Source organism: Chiloscyllium plagiosum, unplaced genomic scaffold (genome assembly GCF_037043375.1).
Source record: "Chiloscyllium plagiosum isolate Xiang-an unplaced genomic scaffold, Cpla_swu_hap1 HiC_scaffold_37, whole genome shotgun sequence".
NCBI lineage: Eukaryota > Metazoa > Chordata > Chondrichthyes > Orectolobiformes > Hemiscylliidae > Chiloscyllium > Chiloscyllium plagiosum.
The window spans coordinates 34,130,362-34,148,102 of NW_028270175.1; the positions used below are offsets into that span (position 1 = coordinate 34,130,362).

The following is a 17,741-nucleotide window of genomic DNA, read 5'->3' on the forward strand; positions in this document are numbered from 1 at the left end:
TCCCTCTAAGTTAAGCAGCTTGTGCACACACTTGCCCCAAGTGTCTGTTCATGGTGATTGATGTACTATGCTGCTTACTGAACTAATGTCCAGTTCCAGAAGTTGCTGCTGTGCACGGACCTTAGATGTCTACACAAAAGAAAAAAATTAGCACGAGTGCTGCAAGGAATGTGGAGTTAATGAGGGGAAAATGACTCTGAGGTGGATGATCAGCCATGATCCAATTGAATAGTGAAGCAGTGGGTAGTGAATAGTGGGTTAAATGCTCTATTTCTGTTCCTATGTTCCTATCATCTCCAGACTTTGAATGTGATCAATAAACATGTTACCTGGTCCTTGGTCCCAATCTTAAGTCAACATCTAGCAAGTACATGAAAGCAACACAGAAATGACTTAATTGACTTCTTGTTTTCCCATCATATGACCTCCACCAACCCCAGATGATTACTACACTACCACTAAATGACTGTGGTATGTAGAAAATCTCCAGGTGTAAACTTGTAACTATCCGCCTGTGTTGCATAATGATGTTGTGAGTAGTTGACTGTATAGTTTAATCTACAGAAGGCATAGATGAATGAATCTATATTAATTTGTAAAGGTTGTATGAAAAAAAGTAAATTGCTGTTAACAGATTTGCTCCTGAACATATGGTCAGCAAAAACTCAGTCTGGTTGCTCTGATTATATAACTTTGACAACTGCTACTTCAGCGACTGAACAAGAATCAATCGAGTAGCTGGTTACCAGCAAACCCATTGAAGTTTTGCACCTACATAATTGCATTAAAGTTCTGGAGCTACACAGACAGCATCCTTTGTATGTATTTAAAGGATCTCTTGTAAAGTGGGTAAACACAACATATTAAACAAATGAAGATTCCTGACAACTTGAACAATTTATGAACGTGTAAACTATGGGTCATCGGCCCTGCAGGGCAAGCCAAGAAAATTGCCTTAGGTGTTTCATCTATAAATTACAGATCCACATTTGAAAAATGAACATCTTGTTGCTGTTTTGGATTTAAAGTACAAAGTTAACATAATTGTCAGCTGCATAATACTCATTCATTATGTTGTTTGTGTCTGAGAAATTGCTTCACAGTTTTCCCACTTTAAAAGCATAGGTTCCATTGATAGCTCAGCATGAATACCTGACTAATGTGGTTTGAGCTATCGGAACTGATAGAATTTAAAATTTAATTCTTGGTTTGTTCTGAGCTAGCTGATGTCAGGCATAGCAACAGTAGGTTTGCTCAAATCTCTGAAAGTAGCGAGGATAGAAATCAGCCTGAATTCCTCCAGCTCATTCATTATCCAAGCATGCGTTGAAAATTGCAGATACATGCTTTCTAAAGGAGGACAAGTTTGAGCTTCCTTGTGAGGTCTACCAGAGATTCCAGTTCAGATTTGAATGGGAAGAGTGATCGCTTAAACAGGTCATGGTCATAGAGTCACACAGCATGGACACAGAGTTCCTTTGGTACAATTAGTCCATCCAGCCAAGTTTCCCAAACCAAGCTAGTCTCATTTGACTGCATTTGGCCCATATCCCTCCCAACCTTTCTTTTAAAATACTTATCCAAATGTATTTTAAATGTTCTAACTGTACCTGTATCCACCACTTCCCCTGGCAGTTTATTCCACACACTAACCAATCTCTGTATAAAAATAAAATTGTCCCTCATGTCCTTTTTAAAACTACTTCCTTTCCCCTTAAAAATATGTCCCCTAATTTGTAACTCTGGAAAAGACCCTTCCAAACACTTTATCTATGCACCTCATGGTCTTATAAACCACTATAAGGTCGTCCCTCAACCTCTGATACCCCAGTGAAAAAAATGTCCCAGCCTATTTCTAGAATTTTCATTCTCCATTCCCAGCAACATCCTGGTAAATCTTTTCTCAACTCTTTCCTATTTAACAATATCCTTCTTCTAGCAGGTGCTGGAAGACTGTAGAATCCCATCGGGTTATACTCTCATCTTAAGACCATAAGACATAGGAGTGGAAGTAAGGCCATTCGGCCCATCGAGTCCACTCCGCCATTCAATCATGGCTGATGCGCATTTCAACTCCACTTACCAGCGTTCTCCCCGTAGCCCTTAATTCCTCTAGACAACAAGAATCTATCAATCTCGGCCTTGAAGACATTTAGCGTCCCGGCTTCCACTGCACTCCGTGGCAATGAATTCCACAGGCCCACCACTCTCTGGCTGAAGAAATGTCTCCGCATTTCTGTTCTGAAATGACCCCCTCTAATTCTAAGGCTGTGTCCACGGGTCCTAGTCTCCTCGTTTAACTGAAACAATTTCCTAGCATCCACCTTTTCCAAGCCATGTATTATTTTGTATGTCTCTATTAAGTCTCCCCTTAATCTTCTAAACTCCAACGAATACAATCCCAGTATCCTCAGCCGTTCCTCATATGTTAGACCTGTCATTCCAGGGATCATCCGTGTGAATCTCCGCTGGACACGTTCCAGTGCCAGTATGTCCTTCCTGAGGTGTGGGGACCAAAACTGGACACAGTACTCCAAATGGGGCCTAACCAGAGCTTTATAAAGTCTTAGTAGTACATCTCTGCTTTTATATTCCAACCCTCTTGAGATAAGAGACAACATTGCATTCGCTTTCTTAATCACGGACTCAACCTGCATGTTTACCTTTAGAGAATCCTCGATTAGCACTCCCAGATCCCTTTGTGCTTTGGCTTTATTAATTTTCTCACCATTTAGAAAGTAGTCTATGCTTTTATTCTTTTTGCCAAAGTGCAAGACCTCGCACTTGCTCACGTTAAATTCCATCAGCCATTTCCTGGACCACTCTCCCAACCTGTCTAGATCCTTCTGTAGCCTCCCCACTTCCTCAGTACTACCTGCCTGTCCACCTAACTTCGTATCATCGGCAAACTTCGCTAGAATGCCCCCGGTTCCCTCATCCAAATCATTAATATATAATGTGAACAGCTGTGGCCCCAGCACCGAACCCTGCGGGACACCACTCGTCACCGGCTGCCATTCTGAAAAAGAACCTTTTATCCCAACTCTCTGCCTTCTGTTAGACAGCCAATCCTCAATCCATCCCAGCAGCTCACCTCGAACACCATGGGCCCTCACCTTGCTCAGCAGCCTCCCGTGTGGCACCTTATCAAAGGCCTTTTGAAAGTCTAGATAGACCACATCCACTGGGTTTCCCTGGTCTAACCTACTTGTTACCTCTTCAAAAAATTCCAACAGGTTTGTCAGGCATGACCTCCCTTTACTAAATCCATGTTGACTTGTTCTAATCAGACTCTGCTCTTCCAAGAATTTAGAAACCTCATCCTTAATGATGGATTCTAGAATTTTACCAACAACCGAGGTTAAGCTGATTGGCCTATAATTTTCCATCTTTTGCCTTGATCCTTTCTTGAGCAAGGGGGTTACAACAGCCATCTTCCAATCATCCGGGACCTTTCCTGACTCCAGTGACTCTTGAAAGATTTCAACCAATGCCTCTGCTATTTCCTCAGCCACCTCTCTCAGAACTCTAGGGTGTATCCCATCGGGGCCAGGAGATTTATCAATTTTAAGACTTTTTAACTTTTCTAGCACTATCTCTTTCGTAATGGCAACCATACTCAAATCAGCCCCGTGACACCCTTTAATTTTTGGGATATTACTCATGTCTTCCACTGTGAAGACTGACGCAAAGTACTTGTTAGTTCTCCTGCTATTTCCTTATCTCCCATCACTAGGCTTCCTGCATCAGTTTGAAGTGGCCCAATGTCTACTTTTGCCTGTCGCTTGTTTCTTATGTACTGAAAGAAACTTTTACTATTATTTCTAATATTACTGGCTCGCCTACCTTCATATTTGATCCTCTCCTTTCTTATTACACTCTTTGTTATCCTCTGTTTGCTTTTGTATCCTTCCCAATCTTCTGATTTCCCACTGTTCTTAGCCACTTTATAGGATCTTGGTCAGTCCATCAGTTGAGCGATGGAGTAAGGGAAATTAGAGTTTTCAAATTTGGAAAATCTGTTACTACTTAACATTTCATATTTTGCAAAGAACAAAATATCATTTTAATAGGAACACATGCATAAGACAAATTAATTTGAATGAGATTTGACATGTTTAAGTGCAGATCTGTTAATAAGAAAATGAAAAGCAAGCATAACTGTTATAGACACATAGTCGGAAAGCATGGAAACAGAACATTTGGCCCAACTTGTCCATGCTAACTAGGTCTCTTAAACTGAACTAGTTCCACTTGCCTGCATTTGGCTCACATCCCACTAAACCTTTCCTACCTGTGTACCTGTCCAAATGTCTTTAAATGTCTTGTAATTGTACTTGCCTCTGCTACTGCCTCTAGCAGTTCATTCTATATATTCATTATCCTCTATGCCCCTCAGGTCCCTTTTAAATCTTTCCCCTCTAACCTTAAACCTATGCCCTCTTATTTTGGACTCCCCTGCCCTGGGGAAAAAACCTAGTTGAGGATCCCGTTATATTCTTCAAAAGCCTTCACTATCCACTCAACCATCAATTTTGGTGTTATCCACAAAATTGCGAACCATACCTCCCAATATTCTCATCCAAATTATTTGCATCAATGATGAGCAGCAGCGAACCCAACACTGATCCTTGCGGCTTATCGCTAGTCACAGGCCTTCAGTCTGAACAACAATGCTCTACCACCACCCTCTTTCTCCTACCCTTAATCCAATTTTGTATCCAAATGGCTAGCTGTCCTTGGATCCATGAGATCTGAACTTACTAACCAGTCCACCAAGTGGAACCTTGTTCAGGGTATTGCTGAAATCTATGTAGAAACTATCTACCACTCTGCCTTTATTTACAATTGCACAAATTGCCATTCCCTGGAATTTAAAAGGTTTAAGAAGTATTGTGATGCAAGTTGACAAGATGTTAGGAGGAATGTTACATATATTATTAATTTAGAACAACTCTGGTAGATAGAAATTATATTTCTACTATTTGAGCATTAGTTTAAAAAGTACAGCAACTTTCTGGGACTTCCAGCAGTGAAATTAGGAAACATATCTACAAAGGGTGATAGCAGTTTGAGACAACTCTGTTCCACAAATGCTAGATTATTTGTGAATTTTAAGTCCAATCTTGATAGATTTTTATTAACAAAAGATATTAAGGGGAAGAGGCAAAGTCATATGGACTTAGGTTCAGATCAGCCATGATCAAGCGCATGGTTCGTTCGAGAGGCTAAGTAACCAATTCCTGTTTTATATGTTTCCATCTCAAAACCTGTCAAGAAAATTATCCCTAAGATAATTTTTTCATTTTTAACAGTGAACATGTCACATTTTACTCCATAGGCTATCCGTGTGTTGGGGCTATTGGGTGCCTTAGATCCGTACAAGCACAAAGTTAATATTGGGATGATTGACCAGTCGCGTGATGCCTCTGCTGTCAGTCTGTCGGAATCTAAATCAAACCAGGATTCAGGTATGAATGTGTTTAGCATTAAGTATCTATTTTTTCACATTGACCTGAGAGTATGGTTGATACTGATTTTAATAATAAATAATGAATAGTCACTTCACTTCGCATTTTTATTTATTTTCAACTGTTTGTTTTTAACCTTTATTGCATTAAAATTTTAGTTTTGGATCAACTAAGATACAAAACTATCAAAGCATTCTTTGATACTTCTGTAAAGTGTTGTGGGATTAAATGTGAAACATTAAACTTAACACAAAAATCAGATTTTGTTTCTTTTATGTGAAGCTAAACATTGGCTCCGAACAATTCTGGGATGGGAGTTATCTGTAGATTTGGGACCTATTTGCTAAAGCAATAATGTTTCAAGGTTAGCACTTTATCCATAAAAATATTGATAAATTGTTGATCATCTTTATCCATTGTTTTTGTGAACCGTTCTAAATTTAAAGATAAAGAAATTCTTTTGTAGACTCATTCATACCTCAACATTGGGTATATTAGAAATTTAGATGCACTATTATTAAATATTTTTCTACAATGAAATTAAAAGAATTTCAGGCTTCTCCTGTGGTACTTCAATTGTTATTTAATTCGCTAAAGTTGATGCCAAAACACCACCAATGCGTTGTGTTTAAATCTGCTTTCAAGAATTTTTTTTAATACTTAAGTTCTGAGCTGTTGACTGTAACCTCATCACAATATTATTTTAAGCATATTCTAAATTTTTTTTACTTTGTTTAATCTCTCTTGTTCTGGGTATATTTACTACCGGGTGTCTTCTTGAAACTAATACCGTTTTAAACAATAAAGTTAAAAATTCTTAACTCTTTTGAGTTGAAGTTGAAACTTTGTTGTACAGTTAATATGTCCAAGACATTCAGGACAAAATCAGCTATCTCTGGTCTAGGTCTTACAGATGTTACGCAAATTCATATTTTTACATTATAATTTGTTTTGTGTTCCAGGAATGGAGAGTGTTGCTGTCTTTTTCCTCTTCATTTGATATATGTTCTCATTTTTCCCTTCCCCTTTTATGTTGAGCCTACATTGTTCATTAACTAAAAGAGCAGTGTGTAGAGTCATGGTAATAAATTTTTAGCAAAATATACTGTCATGCCAGCAGCATAGCTCTCCAGTTTCTTACTAAGTAACCAATCTTCACGAATAAATTAAATCCAAATGCTGCAGGCTATTTGACTCAGATCACATGCCATTAGGCCACCAATGTCCCCAGTGATAATATGCAGCAGAAGCCATTAAACACCATTTGGTGCAATAGCCCTGGCAAAGTGCTCCTCATCAATGTCACATTATGTAGCTTACACTGTACTCTATAAGTATAATGTGTCACCATCAATCAAGAATTGCATTTAAAAAGCATCTGAACAGATGAAATTAAAGGATTTAATTTTTCCTGTTTTTCCCACTTATCAATTTAGCTTAACTCATTTAAATGTAGGAATTATGATTGAGTAATTGAAGTTTTTGTTACTCTGCATGAGATCCACAGAGTGTGATGTTTAACACTTAGATAATGTTATTTGTAGCTTTAAGCCTTAAATATCACCAGAACCTTTTTTTAAACTCAAACTTCAAACTCTTAATTACACTTATTAAACAGCTCAGTAGTTAATTGTTAAAGTCAGTTTTGTGACTTGGATCCAAATAAATTTGCAACATAATAGGGTAAACTACTGAATTAAAATATATTTATCTTCCTTTCTATAAACAAAATAGACACATTACTTGTGAAAATTGTTGTATACACTGTTGCCTGATTAGCTTTGGAGATCAGTGAGAAATTAAGTCAAACTCCTCATGTACATGGAATACCATGAAACAAGTCAACTTGATTGACATTTTCTTCTTCAATATCATGAATGAAAATTAGTGCAACATACTGGTGACTTGAACGATTTTTGCTTAACCATGAAGAGGATCATCTTGTTGCAAGCAATGCTTGTATGTAAATGGTCGTCAAAACAGCGATCAAAAACTAATTTCCTTTTGAACTTTTGACCAGAGGAAGAATTCACCCAAAGAAATTAAGCTTTGTGGCTACAATGAACAGGTGATCTGTATAAATTATGGCACAGGCAGCACTCCACAACTGGGTGTAAATGTGTACTGACCTTATCTGCCTTCAAATGCACCTTGGATACACCTTTTTAATTTCATTTCATCCACACGTACTTCAGGAAATCAAGCTTCGTATTAATTATAAACGATGTAGCATATGATGTCACAATCTGGTGAGGTATTAACATTAAACGGCCTCCATCTAATACGATATGTTGGGATAATGTGTGGAAAGATTTGAAACTTAGTTATTAGTACTTCTTTAGCAAGAATTTTTGGCAATAGCAATGGTAACACAAACTATTTGCCAGGAAGTATTTTGTGAGTAGCTGCAATTAGTTGAGTTCTGAGGTGGAATTTGGGTTTGGTTTATAGTCACAGTTTCAAATTTCTGTTAATCCTCTGTCACGATATCGCATCATTCCTGAGCAAGTTAAAGTGACTCCAAACAAGTATAAAAATCAGGTATCTCCAACCATAGTAAGTTTGTTTTAATTCTGTTGTTTTTGTAATGGTAATACATTCATTATTCTGAAGTAATACTTCAGAACCAGCTATCAAGAAGAAAAAAAACTAATTTATCCTAAAATGTAGCTAATTAAGACATTTCATCAATTCTTTTGTTTTTGCCATTATGCATGTAGCTGACTTGCGAAATATGCTTAATATCCGATTAAAGCAGCTTTTGCTTTGGTTCTTGCCTTAACTTTTCTGAATTCTAAATTCATTGCATTTTTACTCAGTTGAGGCAAGCTTCATTGCTCTGACTTGAGTTTGTTTGAAACCCGATGTTAATTGACATAGCTGGGCATCTTATTGAGATATTTGTATCATCGATAGTCACAGGTGAGGTGCCGGAAGACGGGAGGTTGGCTAACGTGGTGCCACTGTTTAAGATAGGTGGTAAGGACAAGCCAGGGAACTATAGACCAGTGAGCCTGACATCGGTGGTGGGCAAGTTGTTGGAGGGAATCCTGAGGGACAGGATGTACATGTATTTGGAAAGGCAAGGACTGATTAGGGATAGTCAACATGGCTTTATGCATAGGAAATCATGTCTCACAAACTTGATTGAGTTTTTTTTGAAGTAACAAAGAGGATTGATGAGGGCAGAGCAGTAGATGTGATCTATATGGACTTCAGTAAGGTGTTCGACAAGGTTCCCCATGGAAGACTGGTGAGCAAGGTTAGATTTCATGGAATACAGGGATAACTAGCCATTTGGATATAGAACTGGCTCAAAGGTAGAAGACAGAGGGTGGTGGTGGAGGGTTGTTTTTCAGACTGGAGGCCTGTGACCAGTGGAGTGCCACAAGGATCCACAGTGCTGGGTCCACTACTTTTCATCATTTATATAAATGATTTGGATGTGAGCACAAGAGGTATAGTTGGTAAGTTTGCAGATGATACCAAAATTGGACTTGTAGTGGACAGCGAAGAAGGTTACCTCAGATTACAACGGATCTTGATCAGATGGGCCAATGGGCTGAGAAGTGGCAGATGGAGTTTAATTCGGATAAATGTGAGGTGCTGCATTTTGCGGAAAACAAATCTTAGCAGGGCTTATACTCCTAATGGTAAGGTCCTAGGGAGTGTTGCTGAACAAAGAGACCTTGGAGTGCAGGTTTGTAGCTCCTTGAAAGTGGAATCTCAGGTAGCTAGGATAGTGAAGAAGGCGTTTGGTATGCTTTCGTTTATTGGTCAGAGTATTGAGTACAGGAGTCGGGAGGTCATGTTGCGGCTGTACAGGACACTGTTAGTCCATTGTTAGAATATTGCATGCAATTCTTGTCTCCTCCTTATTGGAAAGATGTTGTGAAACTTGAAAGGGTTCAGAAAAGATTTACAAGAATGTTGCCATGGTTGAAGGCTTTGAGCTATAGGGAGAGGTTGAATAGGCTACGGCTGTTTTCCCTGCAGCATCGGAGGCCGAGGCTTGGCCTTATAAAGAGGTTTTTTAAATCATGAGGGGCATGGATAGGATAAATAGAGAAAGTCTTTTCCCTGGGGTGGAGTAGTTCAGAACTAAAGGGCATAGATTTAGGGTGAGAGGGGAAAGATATAAAAGAAACCCAGAAGGCAACCTTTTCACTCAGAGGATGGTAAGTGTATGGAATGAGTTGCTGGAGGAAGTGGTGGAGGCTAGTACAATTGCAACATTTAAAAGGCATGGGTATTTGAATAGGAAAGGTTGTGAGGGATATGGGCTGGGTGCTGGCAGGTGGGACTAGATTGGGTTGGGGTGTCTGGTTGGCATGGACGAGTTGACCGAAGGGTCTATTTCCGTGCTGTACATCTCTATGACTCTATAAGAGACTCCCCCTTTTTTGTACCCCTTTCTGAGGTACAAACTGATCATGCTGATAGCTTTGCTTGTTTCATCATGACAGGAAGGAATTTATTTTTCTTACTTATAAAGTACAATAAAGTAGTGGTAATAAAAATGGTAAATTGTAATTGTTTCATTTGATTAGATTATACTTCCTTCTTTTTTTAAAAAAAGTTGTTTTGTCATATGGACATTCCAAAAAAAGCTGTAGCTGATATCCAATTCCCAGCTCTCCTGAGATGCTAGTGGAGCTTGCTAGGCAATTAAGAACCAAAGTTGTTAGTGTGTAACTGGGACCTCCCTAAAGCATGTTTCCTTCTCAAAAGGATGCCAGTCAACCAGTTGAGTTTCACGAGGATTTGAAACAACTTGTTTTTGTGGTTAGGTTAAGCTAGTTGATGTATGCTTTCCAGTTCCAGTAAAAATCCAGTTACATCAACAATTGTCTGTTTTGTATGTATTCACCCATTGCTGCTGAATTATTATGTTATGCTTTGTTGTAGAAGTACTTAAGTACAATACTATCCAGACCTTACATTAATTCTTATTTTGATTTAAATAGGGCTTTAAAAAATAGCTTGTGAAGGTACTGCTGTATAGGTAACTGGGATGTGGGCTTGACAGCATAGTTTTTTGATCCCATGCACAGCTTGCAGTGTTTTAATGTTCAGAATTCGCTGTACATAACTTACAATTTTAATATTTATTTTCTTGATTATAGCTGATTACAGCACTAGTGAAATGTTGGTGAATATGGGGAATTTGCCATTGGATGAGTTCTACCCAGCTGTTGCTGTAGTGACCCTCATGCGTATCCTGCGAGACACATCGCTCTCAAACCACCATACAATGGTTGTTCAGGCAGTCACCTTTATCTTCAAATCTCTGGGTTTAAAATGTGTCCAGTTCCTGCCTCAGGTCATGCCCACGTTTCTGAATGTCATTCGAGTCTGTGATGCCAATACACGAGAGGTAGGTTTAGTGTAGATCAAAATGATTTTGAGTCACTAATCTGTGAAATTTGAACTTTTAAAAATATTGATGCTTATGAGTGCTTACTTGGAATTTGTGGAACAACTTTGTAAGTACTAGAGATTTTAGAACCAAAGAATAGGATCTTGTATTATGAGGAAAATAACAGAAAAGTGACTTTCAGACGTTACAGCAGTATCTTGTGAAAATATGGTCATTAAATACAAGAAAGTGCAAGACCTATGTCAATCAGTTAGGATGTGGAGATGGGTGAGGTGCTATTTTAAATTAATGAATTTAGTTTCCACAGTGAGGAGACTATCTTCAGCATGCTGAACAGATAAGATCAAATGAACCAAATCAATTTTTGATCCTTCACAGAACTCCACAGAGTCCACAGAACTTAGCACAACCAATCTGGGAATAATTGTACAATTCTTCTACAATTGGAGGAAGGCCAACTTTAATGATATTAGGCAAGAGCCTTCAAAAGTTGATTGGGGGTGAATGTTCGCAGGTAAAGAGGCTGCTGAAAAATGGGAAGCCCTCAAAAATGAGATAATAGTCCAGAGAAGTATGTTCCTCTTAGGGTGAAAGGCTCGTAGGTGTAGGGAATGCTGGTTGGCTGGAGAAATTGAGGATTTGGTCAAGAAACCAAGGAAGCATATGTCAGGTATAGATAGCAAAGATCGAATGAATCCTTAGAAGAGTAGTAAGGCAGTAGCAGTATACTTAAGAGAGAAATCAGGAAGGCAAAAAGGGGGCATGCGATAGCTTTGGCAAATGGGGTTGAGAAGAATCCGAAAGGATTTTATAAATACATTAAGGGCAAATGTGTAACTAAGGAGAGAATAGGGCCCCTCAAAGATCAACAGGGCAGCCTATGTGTGGAGCCGCAGGAGATGGGGGAGATACTAAGCATCAGTGTTTGCTGTGGATTTTATAGAACTTGGGGAAATAGATGATGACATCTTGAAAAATGTCCATATTACAGAGGAGGTGGTACTGGATGCCTTAAAATACATAAAGGTGGATAAATTGTCAGGGCCTGATCAGATGTCTCCTAGAGCTCTGTGGAGGACAAGGGAAGTGATTCCTGGCACCTTGCTGAGATGTTTATATCATTGATAGTCACAGGTGAGGTCCTGGAAGACTGGAAGTTGGCTAACATGGTGTCACTATTTAAGAAAGGCTGTAGGGAAAAGCCAGGGAACTATAGACCAGTGAGCCTGACATTTGCGGTGGGCACATTATTGGAGGGAATCCTAAGGGACAGGATTTACTTGTATTTGGAAAAGCAAGGACTGATTTGGGAAAGCATGTCTCACTAACTTGATTGAGATTTTGGAGAATAAAAATGTGTTGCTGGAAAAGCGCAGCAGGTCAGGCAGCATCAAAGGAGAAGGAGAATCGACATAAGCCCTTCTTCAAGAATGAGAATTTGGAGAAGTAAGGAATAGGATTAATGAGGGCAGAGAGCGCGATGGATGTGATCTATATGGAGTTCGGTAAGGCATTCAACAAGGTTCCTCATGGGAGACTGGTTAGCAAGGTTAGATCATGGAATACAGGGAGAACTAGCTATTTGGATACAGGGTTAAAAATCACACAGCACGAGGTTATACTCCAACAGGTTTATTTGGAAATGCTAGCTTTCAGAGCACCACTCGAAAGCTAGTGCTTCCAAATAAAACTTTTGGACTATAACCTGGTGTTGTGTGATTTTATAACTTTGTCCACCCCAGTCCAAAACCAGCTCCTCCACATTGTATTTGGTTACAGAACTGTCTCGAAGGTAGAAGATAGAGGGTGATGCTTTTCAGACTGGAGACTTCTGACAAGTGCTGTGCCACAAGACTCGATGCTGGCTCCACTACTTTTTGTCATTTATGTAAATAATTTGGATGTGAATATATGAGGTACAATTAGTAAGTTTGCAAATGACACCAAAATTGGAGGTGTAGTGGACAGCGAAGAAGATTACCTCAGTATGCAACGGGATGTTGATCAGATGAGCCAATGGGCTGGGAGTGGTAGATGGAGTTTAATTTGGATAAATATGTGGTGTTGCATTTTGGAAAGGCAAATTAGGGCAGGACGTATCCACTTAATGGCTAAGGTCCTTCGGAGTGTTGCTGAACAAACAGAACTTGGAGTGCATGTTCATAGTTCCTTGAAAGTGGAGTCTCAGGTAAATAGGATAGTGATGAAGGCATTTGGTATGCTTTCCTTTATTGGTCAGAGCATTGAGTGTAGGAATTGGGAGGTCACGCAGCAGCTCTACAGGATATCGGTTTGGCCACTTTGGAATATTGTATGCAGTTCTGGTCACCCTCCCACAGGAATGATGTTGTGAAACTTGAAAGGGTTCAGAAAAGATTTACAAGGATGTTGCCAGAGTTAGAGGATTTGAGCTATAGGGAGAGGCTGAACAGGCTGGGGCTGTTTTCCCTGAATTGTCAGAAGCTGAGGGGTGACCTTATTGAGGTTTATAAAATCATGAGGGGCATAGATAAGGTACGTAGACAAGGTATTTTCCTTAGGATGGGGGAGTCCAGAACTAGAGGGCATAGGTTTAGGGTGAGAGGGGAAAGATTTAAAAGGGCCATAAGGGTCAACTTTCTCTGGCAGCTCATTCCACACACGCCCCACCTTCTTCATGAAAAAGTGATGGAGGCTGGTACGATTGCACCATTTAAAAGGCATCTAGATGGGTATATGAATCGAAAGGGTTTAGAAGGGTATGAGCCAAGTGCTGACAAATGAGACTAGATTAGGTTAGAATATCTGGTCGGTGTGGAAGAGTTGGACCTTAGGGTCCGTTTTCTTGCTGTACATCTCTATGACTGGAATACTCTGTTGATGTGCTCTTTCCCACCACTCATCTTTATCAACCATGTTATCCTGATGAGAATTGAGGGAGGAATATTTGAGGGGAAATGACTCGCCTTTCACGTGCAGTCCTTTTTTTTTCAAGTAGCCCTTGACCCTTCTCCCTACTACAAACAAGCAATTGGACATCTGTAGTTGTCAACAGTAACCAACTGTGATGACAGTCTTGATTATAGTGCTGATTTAAAGCAACAGATTCATGTCAAGTGGAGATGAAAGGAAGATCTTCTGTAATGTTGATGGTTGGTTAAAAAGTACCTATTTCCAGTGCAGGATTAACGCGATGAGTAAGAGTAACTTCTTGTTTACTTAAAAGTGCTATTTTAAATATAGGAAACAATTTGGTGTGTTCTTAATATTAATTAAAATAAATTTTGATATATCATGCGAGTATGGTAGCAAAAACAGAAAAATCCTTGCAAAATCTGCAAATACATAGCAAGTATGTCAACATCCAATAAAAGAGAAGTTAATATTGTAGGTATACCACTTACAAGATCCTAGTGGGTCTTCTCTGTACTTTCATTATTTTTCATAAATGGAAATGATGTAACTTTTCTGTTCTGAGGAGAGTTGGTTTTAGAATTTGATTAAAAACTGTACATGACATTAGTTAAAATCATCGTGTATAAGTTATGATCCAAGGCTTGGTTTTGTGAGTTTGTTACTAATTTTGACATTATTTTCTATTTAAACATGGTGGTTAAAGTTCTGACAGACTGGTGCTTTCCCCAGATCTATAATTCAACACACTTGTAACTGGTAATCAGTTGGGACTGTAGAATTTTGAGTTTAATACTTAAAAGTAGAATGTAATCATAGAATGGTTATGGGCAAAACCGATTATTTCTAAACCATATGTATAATTGTATGTTTTCTTTATCAGTTCTTGTTCCAACAACTGGGAATGCTTGTATCATTCGTGAAAATTCACATCCGACCTTACATGGATGACATATTTGCTTTGATAAAAGTGAGTATTGCAATTGTTTAGTCATTTGGGTTCATATCCACTTTTTATGTTCTTGGTCCTTAATCCTTCTTGACCTCAATTTTGAGATTGGCTGAGTGACTCTTGTGTTTATTTTTGTTAATGTCTGGTTATTCTTGGATTCCCTCTGTAATTAACTCAGATATGATCTGAAGAAGAGTCATGAGGCACAGTGTTAACACTGTTTCTCTGCTCAGATACTGCCAGACCTGATGAATATCTCCCAACAATTTGTTTTCATTTTGGATCTGAAGCATGTGCATGATTTTGCTTTAATGTAATTCTTTTTACTATTCCTTTGCATAATCAGTTTCTAACTTGGTTACATTGAAATTAATACTTATGGTGCTTCCCTGATGGATTAGTCAACTACTTAGACCAAAGATGTTACAGGTTTAATCCTTATCTTGTGAGAGTTCGGTGATCTTATTGCCAGTCAGATGAGACAACTTTTTAAACCATTAGTTTGGCCACAGATGGAATACTGTGTTGAGTTTTGGTCACCATATTATTAGAAAGGCATGATTGCCCTGGAAGAGATTCACCAAGATGCAGAACCTCACTTATGAGGAAAATTGGATAAGCTGGAGTTGTTTTCCCTGTAGCAGAGGAGGCTGAGGGACAAATCTGATTGAGGTATGCAAAATTATGAGATGTGTAGACATGACAATCTTTACCCCATGGCAGACATGTCTAAGACTAGGTTGCTATAAGTTTAAGGTGAGGAGCAAGTGATTTAGACGGGTTCTGAGGAAAAACCTTTTCATACAAAGGGTGATAGAAGTACAGTAAATGTTGCCTGAGTGGGTGGTGCAGGCAGGTACACTTGCAACCTTTAATAGGTAACTGGATGAGCATTTAAAAAGACAGGGCTTAGTAGGCTGTGGCGGTAAATGGGATGAGTGTACTTTAGTGTTTATTGGTCAGCAAAGACAAAGGACACATGATTCTGTGATTCTATATTGAGTTGCCTGTTTATGATTGCAATAAAATAAACCTTGCTGGAAACGCACAGATGTGTTGTTAACTGAGAATAGGATCATGCTTAATTAGTTCGTATGATGAATATTCAACACTTACTACTGAGGTCTACACTAGAGAAAAACACAGCCACAAAAGTGAAATTGGGGTCTGTGCCTCAGAGAAGGGTCAAACACAAGAAAATGAGCATGTTAAAGAAAATAAACAATCCCATTCTTTACTGTCAGACTAAGATAATATTCATGTTGAAAGACACTGAAAAATATAGCATCGGATTCTGTACATGAAGTGTGCATTAAGCATTTTATTCAGTGCAAGAGTAGAAAATTCTTGTTACTCTTTGATAATACGAGCTGATGTGATATAAATGATTTGTATATTATAAAATGGTAAGTTATCTATAGTTACCTGATTTCAAAGGAAGATGTTATATGACAATCGTGTTATGATTTCCATGGATATGTTGAGGTTTGAACTTCATCGTTGGACATATCTCTGCCATATAGGCTAGGTGTAATGCTAGCACTCCTTGAATACTGGATGCCAGGCAGATTTCATGATGTTGCTGAAGTATTCCAAGCTGGTAGGATTACTGTCAACTCAGTGGACTTGTTTTTAACTGAATCAAGACTGAATTATCTTGAATTGTGTGCTATATGATGGAAATAGACTCACTCATTCATTTATGAATTAATTGCCTGTTTACATTTTATATGAAGGGTATTAAATTCAGTGCAAAACATTTAGAATTTTTTTAAAGTCAATTTGTATTCTTTAACAGTAGATTGAATAGTAGTGCTTTTTTATCTGTTCTTGCTCTTCCTCCACTCATTGTGCTTCCTCCACTCATTATTCTCTCTGATGTGAAGTGAATGCTTTTGTTTTGTATACCTTCAACATTCCTATGCAGTTGAGCATTGCTTTCCCCTTTTTAACATAGCTTCTACTTGTCCACTTGTCATATTTTAGATGGTTTTCAAGACTGATGGGTGTTCGTTATGAAACTCTGTCATTTGACATTGAACCAAGGCCTGCACGTAAATGTGCTTTTGTGCATTGCAGATAAGCTTCTGTCATAGCTATCATGTAGTCATCTCCAGTATGTTCATTATTTCATCCTTTTATTTTTAACTTTTTTTTGCAAGTATTTTCTTTTTGTAGTATTTTTATAATTTATGTTATAATTTTGTCTAGTAATCACATCTCAAATTTATATGAAATCTTGCATCAAGTCTTTTAATACTTAGATATAAAGTTGTAGCCATGAAGTACTTAGCTTATTTAAAGTACTGCGCTACAATATAACTTATTTATAATGATGACTGTGTACTCACTGATTATTTAAGCTTATTCTCAATATGCACTTTTTTAATATAAAGAATAAGAATTTAGAGTGCAATAAAATTAATTATCTTTAAATGTTTGCAGGAATATTGGACGCCTAACAACCAAATGCAGAATACAATCATCCTGGTTATTGAGCAGATTGTTGTGGCTTTAGGAGGAGAATTTAAGCTTTATCTGCCACAACTGATTCCTCACATGCTTCGTGTCTTCATGCATGACACCAGTTCAGGTCGCAGTGTTACAATCAAGGTGAGCCATTTGGAGTTTTGATTGTATTTGCTGATGGAACTGATGTTTTGTAACTGAAATGCTCTCAGCCCCTTATAGATATATTTTGATGCTGTAAAAGCTTTCAAAGTTTAATAAACTCTTGTGTATTACTATTGTTATCTATTCCAATAGTATGCTTGGGAGCTTATTAAAAGCATAAGAAGTAGGAGCAAGAGTAGGTAATTCAATCCCTCAAGCCTGCCCTCCCATTGTATAGGATCCTGGCTGACCTGACAAGGCCTCATTTCCTTAGCGTGCTAAGTCCTCCTGGCTCTTAACTCCTTGATATTTGTAAAATCCATCTACCTCCCCTTTTAAGTACTTTCGATGTTCTAACATCCACAACACTCTGGGAAAGTGAATTCCAGACACTTGCTATCCTCTGGAAAATAAATGCTTTTAAGTTTTAGTT

General features: G+C 38.4%; 1 protein-coding gene across 3 annotated transcripts in view; it reads left to right on the forward strand.

Annotated features, from left to right (window-relative positions):
* Positions 1-17,741, forward strand: part of mtor (mechanistic target of rapamycin kinase) — a 387,814-nt gene that overhangs the window by 89,666 nt on the left and 280,407 nt on the right. For all 3 annotated transcript variants that reach the window (XM_043675588.2, XM_087980582.1, XM_087980583.1), the window contains exons 18-21: positions 5,342-5,471; positions 10,598-10,848; positions 14,627-14,713; positions 17,141-17,308. In XM_043675588.2, the coding sequence (XP_043531523.1) occupies positions 5,342-5,471; positions 10,598-10,848; positions 14,627-14,713; positions 17,141-17,308 (636 nt within the window). The remainder of the gene's footprint in view (positions 1-5,341; positions 5,472-10,597; positions 10,849-14,626; positions 14,714-17,140; positions 17,309-17,741) is intronic.